The sequence below is a fragment of the Benincasa hispida genome, chromosome 5 (assembly GCF_009727055.1).
Source record: "Benincasa hispida cultivar B227 chromosome 5, ASM972705v1, whole genome shotgun sequence".
Taxonomy (NCBI): Eukaryota; Viridiplantae; Streptophyta; class Magnoliopsida; order Cucurbitales; family Cucurbitaceae; genus Benincasa; species Benincasa hispida.
The window spans coordinates 20,867,412-20,881,485 of NC_052353.1; the positions used below are offsets into that span (position 1 = coordinate 20,867,412).

At 30.6% G+C, this 14,074-nt stretch overlaps 1 protein-coding gene across 1 annotated transcript; it reads right to left on the reverse strand.

Moving 5' to 3' along the window:
- Positions 1-7,064: 7,064 nt before the first annotated feature.
- LOC120078518 (polygalacturonase-like) lies at positions 7,065-10,282 on the reverse strand. The gene is made up of 4 exons (XM_039032789.1): positions 9,830-10,282; positions 8,736-9,025; positions 8,408-8,636; positions 7,065-7,283 (listed from the first exon to the last, which is right to left on the reverse strand). The coding sequence occupies exons 1-4, from the start codon at positions 10,280-10,282 to the stop codon at positions 7,065-7,067; spliced, it is 1,191 nt and encodes a 396-aa protein (XP_038888717.1).
- Positions 10,283-14,074: the final 3,792 nt, after the last annotated feature.

Sequence of the window (14,074 nt, forward strand, 5' to 3'; positions counted from 1 at the left end):
TAATTAAATATCTTATATTTAATTAAATGAATATTTTAATCATATTCAAATGTATAATTCTCTCATAACTTATAGTTTTACTATTTGAATCATATTCAAGTACATTGAATCTCCCATATTATATAGTTTAATTTTGAGCCATTATTAAAATCAACTATAATGTATCTATTTATATTATATTAATTGTATCATATACAATTAACATATGTTTTCCTACATTAATTTGAACATTTCAAATCATTCTTTCAAAACTTTTGGTCCTTGTTAATCCGTTGTGAGCTAGTAAATGAACCTAATGGACTTACAAATTATAAACTTTAATTAGGGGTGTTCAAAAAACCCGATGACCCGAAAAACCGATCAACCCAATCCAACTCGTGCGGTTTGGGATGGGTTATCAACTCATTGGGTTGGTGGGTTCAAATAAATGAAACTTTTATGGGTTGGGTTGGTTCATGGGTTCACCTAATATAACCAAAACTAACCAAACCAACCCGAATTTATTATTAACTTTAAAATACATTTTTTATACTTATAACACATTATTTATATATATATTGATTTTTATTTTATTTTATTCCAATATTTTTGAATAATTTATTCTTCAACAACTCTTAAAAGTAGTTTTTTTGCACTACAAAAAGAAAATTTTCACTATATAAATTGAAATTGAGTTATTAATCTTAATTCAATATACGAAAATAATTAAATTATATTTTTACATATTTATGTTTTACTTCTTTTTAGATCAAAATTTTAAATAAAAATAATCTGATTAACCCGAACCAACCCAACCCAAATATTTCTTGGTTGGGTTGGGTTGGGTTGGGTTCATTTTTTAATAAGGGTTATTTGGGTTGAAAAAATTTACAACCCAAACAATTTGGTTGGATATAAAAAGTCTTTCAACCCAACCAACCCAACCCATGGACACCCCTAGCTTTAATGACTCGAGATTAATTAATTATACTCTTTAAATAAATATCCAACATTCATTAACTATGGGACCAACCACTATAGTCCTATAGTTTCACTCTTATGTACTATAGAATAAGTTGTGTCTATGGATACAATCATTACAAGTAAGTTGATCCTTCACGAGTTATTCATAATTATAATTGGATCAAATGTTCGTTTTACCCCTATAAATACTTCTCTATTCTTAAGTATCACTGATCCTCTAATGAACAATTTGTTTATGGTCCAACCATAAACCAAGTCCTTCTTGGGCCAATGAGAGTGTGAAACCCCACTATTCAAGTCTCAAAGTTAACAATTAAGGGAACTACTCATCTACTTACCCTATACGAGAAGGAGTGAATTCTATCTTGTGAAGTTATGTTCCCAGCTCCCTATTTGATCAAGTCCCCAAAATGATAGGCTTATTGTGTCGGCGACTTTAGTCACTCTCACCCATGCAAATCAAAAAACAAGCCCTCACAGGCAGAAGTTCATAATCCACTCATGATTAAGATCGAGTCACATATGATCATCCTGTGAAATATTGATCTCTTCAGTTAACAAAGTTACAAAGAGAGATTAATGATTTCACGGTCTAATCTTATACAAACTCATTATATAGAATACCTCTATTCGTATCTCTCTACATGAGTGATTTGAATCGCATCGATTTTAACAATTTCGAAGTGAATCGTATCAATAGTGTCACCAGGATAAGGCACCCAACCTTGTCTATATACTATAGACCTTTTAGGTTAGTACTTGAACATGATCTACCTATATGTCAACTAGATACTGTTCAAGTGTCATGTAAATAACCTTAGATTTTGCTTTATCGAATTTAGTTATGCAAATTCAAAACACAAAATGAAATAACACATTATTTTATTAAATCAATAAATTGTTTATTTATTTTCAAGCCACAAGCTTAGGGCATAAAACCCAATGGGCATAAAACCCAATAGAAGAGTGGTTACTAAAAGAAAGTTTGTGTTATCCTTTGTAACTTTCTTGTTATCTACTTTTGGCATTCATTTTTTACATTCATATAAGGGTGGTTACTAAAGAAAGATTATACTACAAAATATTTTTTTTTTCTTTCGTTGATAATAAATTTATTGTTGCATTGATGTGGTTTCATACATCTTTTTTTACATCACATCTTTACTCTACTTCCATTTAGTTTTGATGTTTTGATCTAATTCATTCTGGACCTTTGAAAGTATGTTTTTGTAAGACCCGCACCTCACTTTTCCTTTTTATACTATGTTTATTGTTAAGTTAACCAAAATGTTAGGTTAAGCATCTAAGTTAGATTGGATTTGTACATCCCGAAGTAAAAGATGAATTTTGGCAAACAGGAGAGAAATGGTTAAGTAAGGGAGCCTCACGTATCGAGTTCGAGCGTCGAGTAAGGAGCGCATATCGAGTGAGCTCCCAGCGTCGAGTTCCCCATCGAATAGTGAGTCCTCCCATCGAGTATTTAACAAAGAGTCCTGGGAATGTCTGTCGAGTAAGGACCTCTCCCCATCGAGTTTCTTCAGTGAGAAACGAGTTGCTTGAAACACTCAGATTTAAACGCTTTGTTTTAGACTCCTCTTTTAATTATCTAGACAAATAGCTTAATCTCAACCTTTGATCTCCATTAATGGGTGATGTGGCTCAAGGAGATTTCAAGTGAAGGGCTAGAGAGAAGTATAAAAAGGAGGAGAAATTATAGGGCTCGTTTTGGGATGATTTTCTCAAGCAAATCGAACGAACTTGGTGCCATTGGAAAGTTCTATGAGTCTAGTTTATGAAATCGATCCTTTAGAAGGTGTTGAAAATTTAAGATAACATTTTTATCACCCTTATGAGTAAGTTTGTAGAAGGAACTTTTGCAAGTTAAGGCCTGGAATTTGAGTTATATATTTTAGAAATACTTAGAAAGTATTGAACAAGCAAGCAGCTTTGCGGTCTAGGGCCACTGGGGAAGATTTAAAGCTCCAGATCAAACCATGGAGATTTTTATGCTAAGTCAACATGATTCCGAGCATGTTTGAAGAAGGAATTTTCTTAAAATGAGTTATGGATTTTGAGCTATTGACATTAGAAACTGAATCTGAAAATTGTTGGGCTAACAGGCAAGTACTTGCTTAACGTAAGCTTAGCACCCCAAAACCCTACTAAGTGTTGGGTGTGGGCGTCAGAAAGGAGGCGACCCGCTAAAGTTTAAGCCTTTTTAAATTCGACTAGGTACCCGACGCCTTAAGGTAAGTTAAAAAGATTTGAAAGCGAATTGTGTAAATGTGAGCTTATTTCTAAAAGCGAGCCTAAAATGGGAAACCATGACTAGTAACTAAAGTATTTTGGTGTGCTCATAGGGTTGACATTAGTGGGAGAAGCTCATCAATCTTAAAGGGATTTCCCAAAGGTTGTGAGTGACTCTAATACTTACAAACATTATGAATGATTTAATAAGTCATGCTTTACTAAAAGTCACTTATTGGTATTCGGCCTCAAACGTTTGCCTAGCTATTTACCTTATTGATGTTTAGAATGCTTGTTAGATTAATAGCTTATAGAGTAGGGATAGTTATGGTTCGGGCATGATGTTCTAAGTAATTAGTGTCTAGCGATTATGAGCTATGTTGCTTAGACAGAATCTGTATGGTTAGCATAGGCTACTAAGGGAAAGTTGGGTCTATAAGACAAGCTAAGTGAGAGGTCTAGGTGAAGGACTCCTTGTAAAGTATGTTTAGCTCAATACCTCGAAGTGGTAACCAAGCTTAGAGACGGTCAATGATAGAATCCTAACTACGTACACGTAGGGTCAGTATGACTAGGACGATGATGGATAGAGGATCCACATCCCAAGAGATGAAGTCAAGTTTTAGTAAAACTTATGAATGAAGAATGCTATGCGTTGAGTTGGCTCCGTGTTAGCAAGGACTATGAAGAGGGATGAACTATGTCATTTATGGATAATCGTTGATAAGTTCATAGGTCCCAAGAAAATAAGCTACATGAGGTTGCTTAGCATCTTCCTCAAATATGTGCTTGGTTGATCGCATGCCAATGTGACATGATAGCCTTATTGCATAAAGGTATCCTATGTGAAGCATGCATTCTAAGGGTTGTAGCTAAGTTTTCACAAATCCTAAGTGTAAGGCTACATTTTGGATGGTTTATAAAGGATGTGATGTTAAGCATGATATTTCTTAGGTTAGTTGGACACTGAAAGCATGGAAGGTGTCCAAGAAGTACTTAAGGTGTTGACGGTACTTAATGACTTCACGTGCACATAGAAGGTTCGGAAGAAGAGGCTGAAGTATAGGTCTCTTAGGCCATAAGTGAGAGACTGATGTGTAGGTCTCTTAGGCCATGTTTTAGTAACGGAAGCCGAAGTATGGGTCTCTTGGAGTGATACAGATGTTGGGGCTTGAGAGATGAATACTTGTTCTCAACTAAGGTTCAGAAAGTATCCACATAACGTTATCATGCTTATGATTCAAGTTTTATGAAGTTGTTCGATGAGCTACAATTAATGGTTTAAGTAATGGTCATGAGTGACATACCTCGACTAAGGTAATAGTGGTAGTTGGTCGGAGGGTCCCTTCCCCAATCAGGTTGAGGTTCAGTAAGGTTATGTACAAGAGCAGATTATAGGAGTCGCTCTCTTGTGAAGATATTTAATGTGGAAGATGAGGCCTATAGGTCTCCCAGAGTTGAGGCTTATGACACCTTGTTATGGTTAAACTCTAGTAGGAAAAGTGTTATGTAATTACTTACTTGGCTAATTTCTCATTCTTAGCAACGCTTTTCATTTCATGATCTCCTTGTTAGACATGACTGATGTATATGTCTTTTATGTTTAATGGTTAGTCACTCACTGGGCTTCTAGCTCACTCTGTTTAAATGTTTTCTCCACGGGTAGCGGTCACTCCCCAGAAGACGACTCTGCTGTTACTCTACCACTCAAGACCAAAATGTTAGAAGTTTATGTGAGGGTTTTGTAATAAGTAGTACAAGGACTAGTTGAGTTTGGTGGGCTTTCTGCTTATGTAAAGAGTATAATTTGTATTATTGAAGTGTAATGTATAACTCGTTTAATGACTGTCATTTGTTCTCAAGTTGATGATTGAGCATACATATATAGATGTGCATTTCAAGGTTCTAAGTCAGGTTAAGCAGGTCAGTGGGCAGTAAATACAAGCAAGAAGATTGGTAACTGCTGCAGTCACACCTCCTTATAGGTTTAAAGGGTAATCTGGGAGGGGGTGTGACAGTTGTAGTATGTGATTTTAATTTTATTTAGATTTAGCTTCATTCTAATCTAACTATAGTTTGTTATCTTACTTGTAGGATCCAAACTAATTGTACAATTCCTCCTATAATTAGTTTGAGTTTCATTAGTTTTAAGTTTTGAGTCTACTTTTTATGGTCTAAATTTTGTTTAATTGTTGGGGAACAATTTGTGACGTATTGTGTATTATTCATTGCTATGCATTTTTTTTTACATGTACATAGACATTTTTGTGGATATTATTATTTCAGTGAAAAATTAGACTTAACCATAAAAAATATACAAACAAAAAAATATGTGCAAAGAACGAGTTTGCACAAAAAAAAAAAACATCATTTCATTGTATTCGTGTAAAATGTAAAGAATGCACAAACAAGGAAAAAAATATTAGCCATAAAAATTGAAATTAATATTTCACAAATGAGCAGAAAATAAGATAAGAATTAGTTCAGTTTTTTTAATTAACATTTATGGTTGAGTTAAAATTAATTGAGGTTTAAAAATAGAGGGTTCATTTTATTAGAATATGCATCACATGTCTTTGAGGATGTAGATAAAATTGTTATGCAATTGAGTGTTCAAATTGTGTGGGTGAAAATATGTTACAATTTTGAAGAAGGAAAAACAAATTTTTCTTCAATTTTTAAGCTTTCTCAGTGTTCATGATCAAGGACTAAGTAGTTATGAAAAATTTTCATTTGTTTGAAATATGTTTGGTGTTTAGGAATGGAAATTGAGTGTTTAAAAATTGAATTCAAAATTTATGTTTAGTATTTGTTCATTTTGTATGGATTTGTAGGTTTAAGAATGAGAAAAAAAAAATAATCATTTTTTTAGTGTTAAAAACTTTACAAAATATGTGCACAATTGGAACTTAAAAGAAATAGTAAAAAAAATCTAAGACAAAATCAATTTTATACTCAGTTCAACTTAGCACCCAAAAATACATACATTCCAACTCAATTCAACTCAACTCTGCACCCCATACAAAATAATATAACTCCACAAATAATCTAACTTCTCAGAAATAATTATCAATTCAATTTAACTCAACTCTACATGTTAAACAATAACTCAACTCTGCACGTCAAACCACTCCTAAGTTGTTTCATGGGTTGAACACATTTAACACCGCAAGTAATGGATAAGAAAAAGAGGAGAAAACGGAATCTTCCTCAATAAAATATCTAAGGTTCAGTTAGGATTTCTTTAATTAATTTTATAATAGTAGCTGACGACTAAGCCTTGCTTGATAATCATTTCATTTTTTGTTTTACATTTTTGAAAATTAAGTCTATTTCTCACATTGTCTTATAATGGCTTGCACCTTTCTTAAGTATTAGAGTCGAATTCTTAGTCATATTCCAAAAACAAAAACAAGCTTTTGAAAACTATTTTTTATAGTTTATAAAATTTAGTCTGGTTTTTAAAAATATGAGTAAAGAGCCGATAACAAAGCAAATAATTTAGAAGTGGTATGAGTATTTGTAGGGTTGATTTTCAAAAAAAACAAAAACAAAAAATCAAATGATTATCAAGGAAGGAAACTTGTAAGAAAGTCTACTATAAAATGAAAGTAAATAGTATTATTTGATAAACTTAAATTTTAAGTTAAAGAAACTAGTTACACCATTTGGTAAATTAATACCACAATATAATTATAAAGAAACCAATAAATAAAAGAAGTTTGATGGTCACCCAAACTAAAGCTTCAACCATGTAACTTTCTTCACTATATGGTTATGAAATAACCCTAAATTAAATCTAGGAATTATAAATGATAATCATAAATTATATATAGCTTAAGAATTTAATTTCCCTAAAAGCAACCCATGGAATGAACCAAGCCAACATCTAATCCTTGAGCATTACTACATGAAGCTTTGGCTACTTGATTCTTGTAACTCAGCTTAACATCTTCCAACCTTATTCCTTTGCATGGATATTTTGGACTGCAATCGAATTTGATGCCCACCGGCGTGGCCGATGTCCCGTGAATGTCTTCGTATGTCACGTCGCTAATTTTAATTCCAGAATCCTATTCATTCACAAATGACCAAGTTTAATTTAATTTTAGTACAATTATTATATGAATGAGGGATCCACGAATCACCCTCTAATTTTAATATATTTTTTCATTCTTTTAGAAATGGTTAGTTCTTTTTTTTTTTTTTTTTTTTCTTCTGAAAGTTCTATATAAAAGTAAATAATTTAGAATTTTGGTTATAAAAAGCTTTTCGTTCCTAAATTTTTATTGGGATAATTAAGAAACTTTAATTTGTAATGATTTAGTTTTTGTATTTATACCTTTACAATAATTTAATTAAACAAATATACAGTAATTTAAATAGTCCTTATATTTTTTTAATTTTGCTACACTTTAATTAGTCCCAACTATTATGAATCTCATCAAAATTAATGGTTACTTTTATTACATATCGGTTTAGCCTTTGTAGTTAACATATAAATTGTTCTCTAATCAACTTATGTAAGAAGATTTATTATATCTAAAAAAATCGTTTTCACGATAGGAATAAAATATTTTCAAATTGTAAAATATAAAGACGTATTAAAGTTTAGAAAGAAAATTGTTTAAAAGATAAAATGAATAAATTGTTACAAATGAAGGTTTTCAATGTTGAAAGACTAAATTTTTAGTTCCTCAAAAGTTCTAAGTACCAAAAGTTGGGTTTTAAACCAAGAAACCTTTTTATCTCTTATCAATGACAAATATTAAAGTCATGTTTTTACTCAAAAACTTAATAAACCAAACATAATGGGATTGATAAGAGTTTGAAAATCAACATATATTTCAAATATAATGAATTTGAAGTTAACATTGTGTATTTAATTAATTGAATCAAAATCTCATTTGACATAAAACTCTAATTTATATACAACATTTGTATGTATATACAAGTAGTTGTTTGTGTGTATATATAGAAGAGAAATTCGAAAAATCATCACTTTATGTTGGACTTATATCCTTTTTTAGTTTATTAGGGTTTATAATCGTGGGAACTTTTAGTAATCTTAGTAGAGATTTGATATCTTTATTTTCGTCTCAGCAAATAATTTTTTTTCCATAAGAGATCATAACGAGTCAATATAATAATAACATTAACAATAGAAGGATAAGATTAAAAACTATATAATACACACCTGTCCAGGACAACCTTGATTATGGGGACAATAATTTTGATCGATGATGATAGGATTTTGGACATTAGTCATTGTGATATGTTGAAAAATAATGTTTCTTGCAAACCCACTACTTGGCCTTCCCCAACTTTTTATTCTCACCCCATTTTGAGTGTTAATAAATCCACATGATTTTACCGTCACGTTCTCAACCCCATTCTCCTTCAACTCTTTTCCTAAGCTCCCAATGCTACACCAATCGAATCAAATCGAATCAAACCAAATTATAATTATGATCATAAAAGATCTCCAATAATGAATATAAAAATTTAATAAGTGTATTACATACCTAATTCCATGGCCAGGTCCACAAGCAATATTTTCAATCCATAAATTGGAGGTTCCAGGACCTATTGAGATACAATCATCACCGGTGCCGATTTTGGAGTTGGAGATGGTCACATAAGATGATCCCCCTATGTGAATTCCATCGGTGTTTGGACTATTACTAGAGGCCGAGACCTTTAGTCCGTGCATTTTTACATTATGGCATTGATTTACTACTATGTGAAATATTTGGCTATTTAGTGAAGCTAATCCACTAACCAATATGTTTTGGGAATCGGTAAACTTCAATGACTGCATAAAACACAACAATTCTTTTTATATTTTAGTGACATTATGGGTAATTATTTTAAAGGGTAACACTTCTGAAAATATTTTTAAGTATAACAAAATGTCACTGTTTATCTGTGATGGATTACGATATACATATCATTGATAAATAATGAAATTTTGCATTTATGATAAGTTAGCTCATTTTTCTTTAATTGAAAACAGCCCTAATAATATTGTATAATAATTTTAATTTTCGAAAATAGTATCTTCTATCTTCTATTTATTCAATAGTATCTTCTATATATATATACACACACCATGTTTCCATCCGAGCTTACAAATTGTTTGTAAAAACAAAATAGTAGGATGAAGTAATTGTTTTACTAAAAATGAAAGTATCAATATACGATCATGGTTTCTTTTTCTCCATAAAAAAAATACAATCATGTTATATTCTATACAAATTTAACTTTCCAAAAATAAATTAATTTAATGTATATGATACGATAATGTGCATCTGGGTGCATAACCTATTTAGTTGTTTCCAACTACAGTTTCATCGTGTGATAAGAATTTATTTCTCATCATTTAAATATCACTAATACTTGGGTGCAACTCAAACTGCACTCATCTTCCTATAACTCTCGCCAATTATATAGAAAGAGTTAAAAATTATTTAAAAATAAAAAGAAAAATAAGTTTGTCACATGACAAATTTTGATCGAACTATTGGTAAGTTGCACAAATATAGATTCAGCTCGAGATGCATTAGAGTATTTTTTTTAATTATTAGTAGACATAAGATTGATAAAGTAATTGGCATACCGTGGCTCCACGAGGACAGACTTTGCCAGAATTTTTGCAAGCCCAAAGGCCACTTCCTTGGCCATCAATAACGCCACCCAAGACATTAACTCCATTAACGTTGTGAAAAATGATCCAATGTTCAGATTTGACATTGAGATGAAAGTCTGAGGAAGCCACAAGAGTGCCATCAATACGTATAGTAATGGCATTATTCTTGCATGGTCCATTAAAAGTTGCACTACGAACGTAGAATTTGGCCTTAGGCACATAAATGGATGTTGGTATAGAAGAGCTACAAGCACGCGTCCATGCTAATAGGAAGGCCTTAGACGAGTCGGTTTTGGCATTGTCGGGTTTAGCTCCGAAATCGACAACGTTGAATGTTAACGGAGCAGCAAAGGCAGCTAAGTTGAAGGACATAATGACTAGTAGTAGTAATAAGAGAAGAAATGAATTTGTATGAAAAGCCATTTCTTTCAAAGTGTTTTAGAATGTGGAGAGATTGATTATATGAAGAAAAGAGTTTGAAGTATATGGAGAAGTTGAATGGATTTGAAGGCTTTTATATATCATGGAGAAGAAGTTAAAGCACTCTATTTTGATAAGCAATTTCCCAATTACGTGCATTTACCATTATAACCTCAAACGGTAAATTCTATTTTCTTTTGAAGGAAAAACACGAGAATTTCATTTGGAGAAGCTTTACTATCCGACCAAAATTTCTAATTGCTAAAATTAGTAAGCCAATTTGAAAATTTGTCAATCCATACACGCACTCATACACAACACAAACCATTTTTATTCGTAGTTGTGGGTTTGTGATTCACACTCACGATAGCATCAAGTCCAAAATATTGGTAAATATAACCTAATGTAAAAGAATTTGTAGATATAGCAAAATTTATATTCAGCTCTTTGGATCTATTAGTGATAGACTATATCTCTAGTAGGAGTAGTATATCATTGATAGATTTTGTTATATTTATCATTCTTTAAAAATGTTACTATACACTTAATTATTAACTAAAAAATGCTATCCATTACAATTATTCTAAAACCAAATATTGATAATTGCAAAATATAACAAAAGTAAAGGAGAAATTAGACATACCGTACTAAGCTTTTGTAAGATGGTCGAACTGAAATTAGATTGATGTTCTGCTAATGTTAATAACTTGACAATTGACATGGGATGTCCTAGCCATTGGTCAAAGCAAGTGTAGTTCAACAATAAATGGTATGCATTCTGTTTTAAAGTTGAATGTTCGATCCCACATTTCTGTCATTGTTGTACCAAAAAAAAAAAATTAATAACTGATAAATGATGAGTATATTAACTAAAGTTGAGAACAATTTTAAGGGGTCGTTTGTTTAATGGAAATCGAGATACTCAGACATCCTAAGATGCCTTTATGGAAAGATCTCAAAAGTTTTGGATGCCCTCTTGAAATATGGTTTTTTAACATTTCCATGTTGGGGACATATTCTTTTTATTTTTTAATTTATCATTTTTCCTTTTTTTATTTTGTGTGTACTATATATTTGTGATATATATATATATATATCAATTTTTTTAATTTTTATTTCACTTAGTAAATAAACAACTCTACGCATTTAAATATGTTTATGTTTCCATTTACCTAGGAAGTTCACTATATTTAAATTAGGGTAATTGCAATTGATAGCATATTTAGGAATAATAACCAAGTGTATAACATCATTTTAAAAAACTTGTAAATATAGACAAGTCTATCCGCGATAGACTTCTATCATTGATAGACTCTCTATCACTAATACACTTCTATCAATAATATGATCTATCACTGATAGACTATTTAAATTTGGTCATATTTACAATTTTTTTTTTACATTATGTTATATATGTTAATACTTTGGGTTTAATATTTATATTTGCAACTGTCCCTTTAAATTATATAATATATAGTTCAATTTATTTTCAATTGAAATAAAGCGAAAATGTTTACTTATTTTTACTTTTTCAACTGCCATTATCCAAATATTCTCCGACATCGTTTAAAAATTTATAAAAAATAAATATGGATATCTAAAGATGCGAGACATCTACGTTCTCGAGTAATTAAACGGTAGCAATAGCAAATTTTCATTGGTAAAAGTTGAGTATTTTTCTTTTTCATGTTGTTAAAAATAAAATGAAATGAAAATAATTTAATTAATTTAGAATGAGATTAAATTAAGTTAGGGTGAATATTTGAAAGAGTTTTGAAGAGGCCTATGAGGATGAGCAAAAAAAGGGGGAAAAAAAGTGTATTATTAAAGCGTAAGAAGTGGAGAATAAAACGGAGAAGGAAATGGATTTGGAATTGAAGTTTTGTTTTAACTTCAAACCCCAAAACTCTGTCCCGCCATTTGCGTTACTTCACTATTTCCTTTCTCCACTTTCATCGCCCATTCTCATTCCAACTTTATCGGATTTCTTTTTATTATTATTATTCTTAAGACTTATTTTAAGTAACAAATATTCTCGATGATCTGAAAAAATCGATCAACCCAATCTAATCGTGCAGTTTAAGTTGGGTTATCAACTCTTTTGGATTAGGTTAATTTTAAATAATTAAAAAATTTTATGACTTGGTTGGTTCATAGATCACTAAAATAATCCATCTCGAACTTAAAATGTGTATTTTTTACATATATTTATTTAAATTTTATTTAATTTTGTTAGGTTTTTGGATAATTCATTATTCAACAATTCTTAAAATTTGTTTTTTTAACACTTCAAAGAGATTTTACATTATATAAATTGAAATTGAGTTGTTAATCTTAATTCAATATATGAAAATAGTTAAGTCAAATTTTTACATATTAATATTTTACTTCATTTTAGAAAAAAATAAATAAATAAATGACCTGAATAATAAGAACCAACCCAACCCAAACGTTTGATGGTTGGGTTGGATTGGGTTCACTTTTTAAAGAGGGTTATTTAGGTTGAAGAATTTTACAATTCGAACGATTGGGTTAAGTTTAAAAAGTCCTTAACCCAACCCAACCCACGAACACCCCCAATACTTAGGTACATTTCGAATATCACATATTTTTGTACATACAAGCAAATTGTCCAATCATAACTTTGGCATGTGGCAAATTTTACTTTTTCTTTTTTTGAAATATTTTAATATTTTTTTATGTGAGTGGTGAAAAGGGTTGCCCAAAGATGTGTGATGCTCAGGATGCATCAAAGTTTTATTTGGTAAGTATCCCAACTTTTTCGCACTTAAGTACATTTCTAAGATATGAATGTTTTAATATTTAAGACTTTCTTACTCTTAATACTGCAAATGTTGTAATATTTAAATTGAAAGCTAGATTATGTTGTAATATTTAAATTTTAACTTTTAGAAAATATGTGATTATATATTTTGATTATATTTTTGCATATAAAATTTTATTGTTTTTATTAAAAAAACTTTGTAGTTTTTCTAAATAATAATATATTGAAATGACTCATTTAATATACAAAATTTTATTTAGTTGAAAATAAATTTAAAATTTGGTTAAACAATGAATAAATTAAAAGAAAAACAAACAAACAGGGAGCTTTTTTGGGTTCCCCTCCAATTCTATATCAAAAATCTCCACCTCAATCCCCACGAAACCAAACAAAAAAAATAGTGGGATGGGGCATTGAAATAGCGAGCGGGGATGGAGAAGCCTTCTTTGTCCTCGCCTTACTCTGACGTGTGATCATTTCTATTTATAACATGAATTATAGCGTCTCAAAGTTATCTAAAAGGTAACCTGTGTTCACCTGCTTTTTGGTAGTGTCGAGATGCTCTATCTAGTATTGTGATGCTCTTCCTTCGAGCCTCCAAACTTCTACAACAATCTTTTACTCATGAATACGTAAGATCTATAGATTATTTAGAATTATTTTTTAAATGTCCAAAAATTAATTAAAATATTGATTTTAAAATTTCAAGGATCAAATAAACATTCCATTTAACTCTACTCTACGTTAAAAAGTAAAATTTTGACCTTCTATTAAATGAACTTTTCCAAAATTTCATCACATTTGACTAATAATAAAAAAGTCATTAATTTTTCAAAGTACTGTGGTAATAGTTTATGGAGCACTTACAGATTTAATTAAAAAAAAACATGGGATATTGCAAACGTAACCATGATTCTTTTCTTTTCTTTTCTTTTTTTCCTTTAACAAATATAACAGGAAAATTCAGCCCTTGGAAAAAGTCTAAAATACCCTTAAACCCTCCAAACATA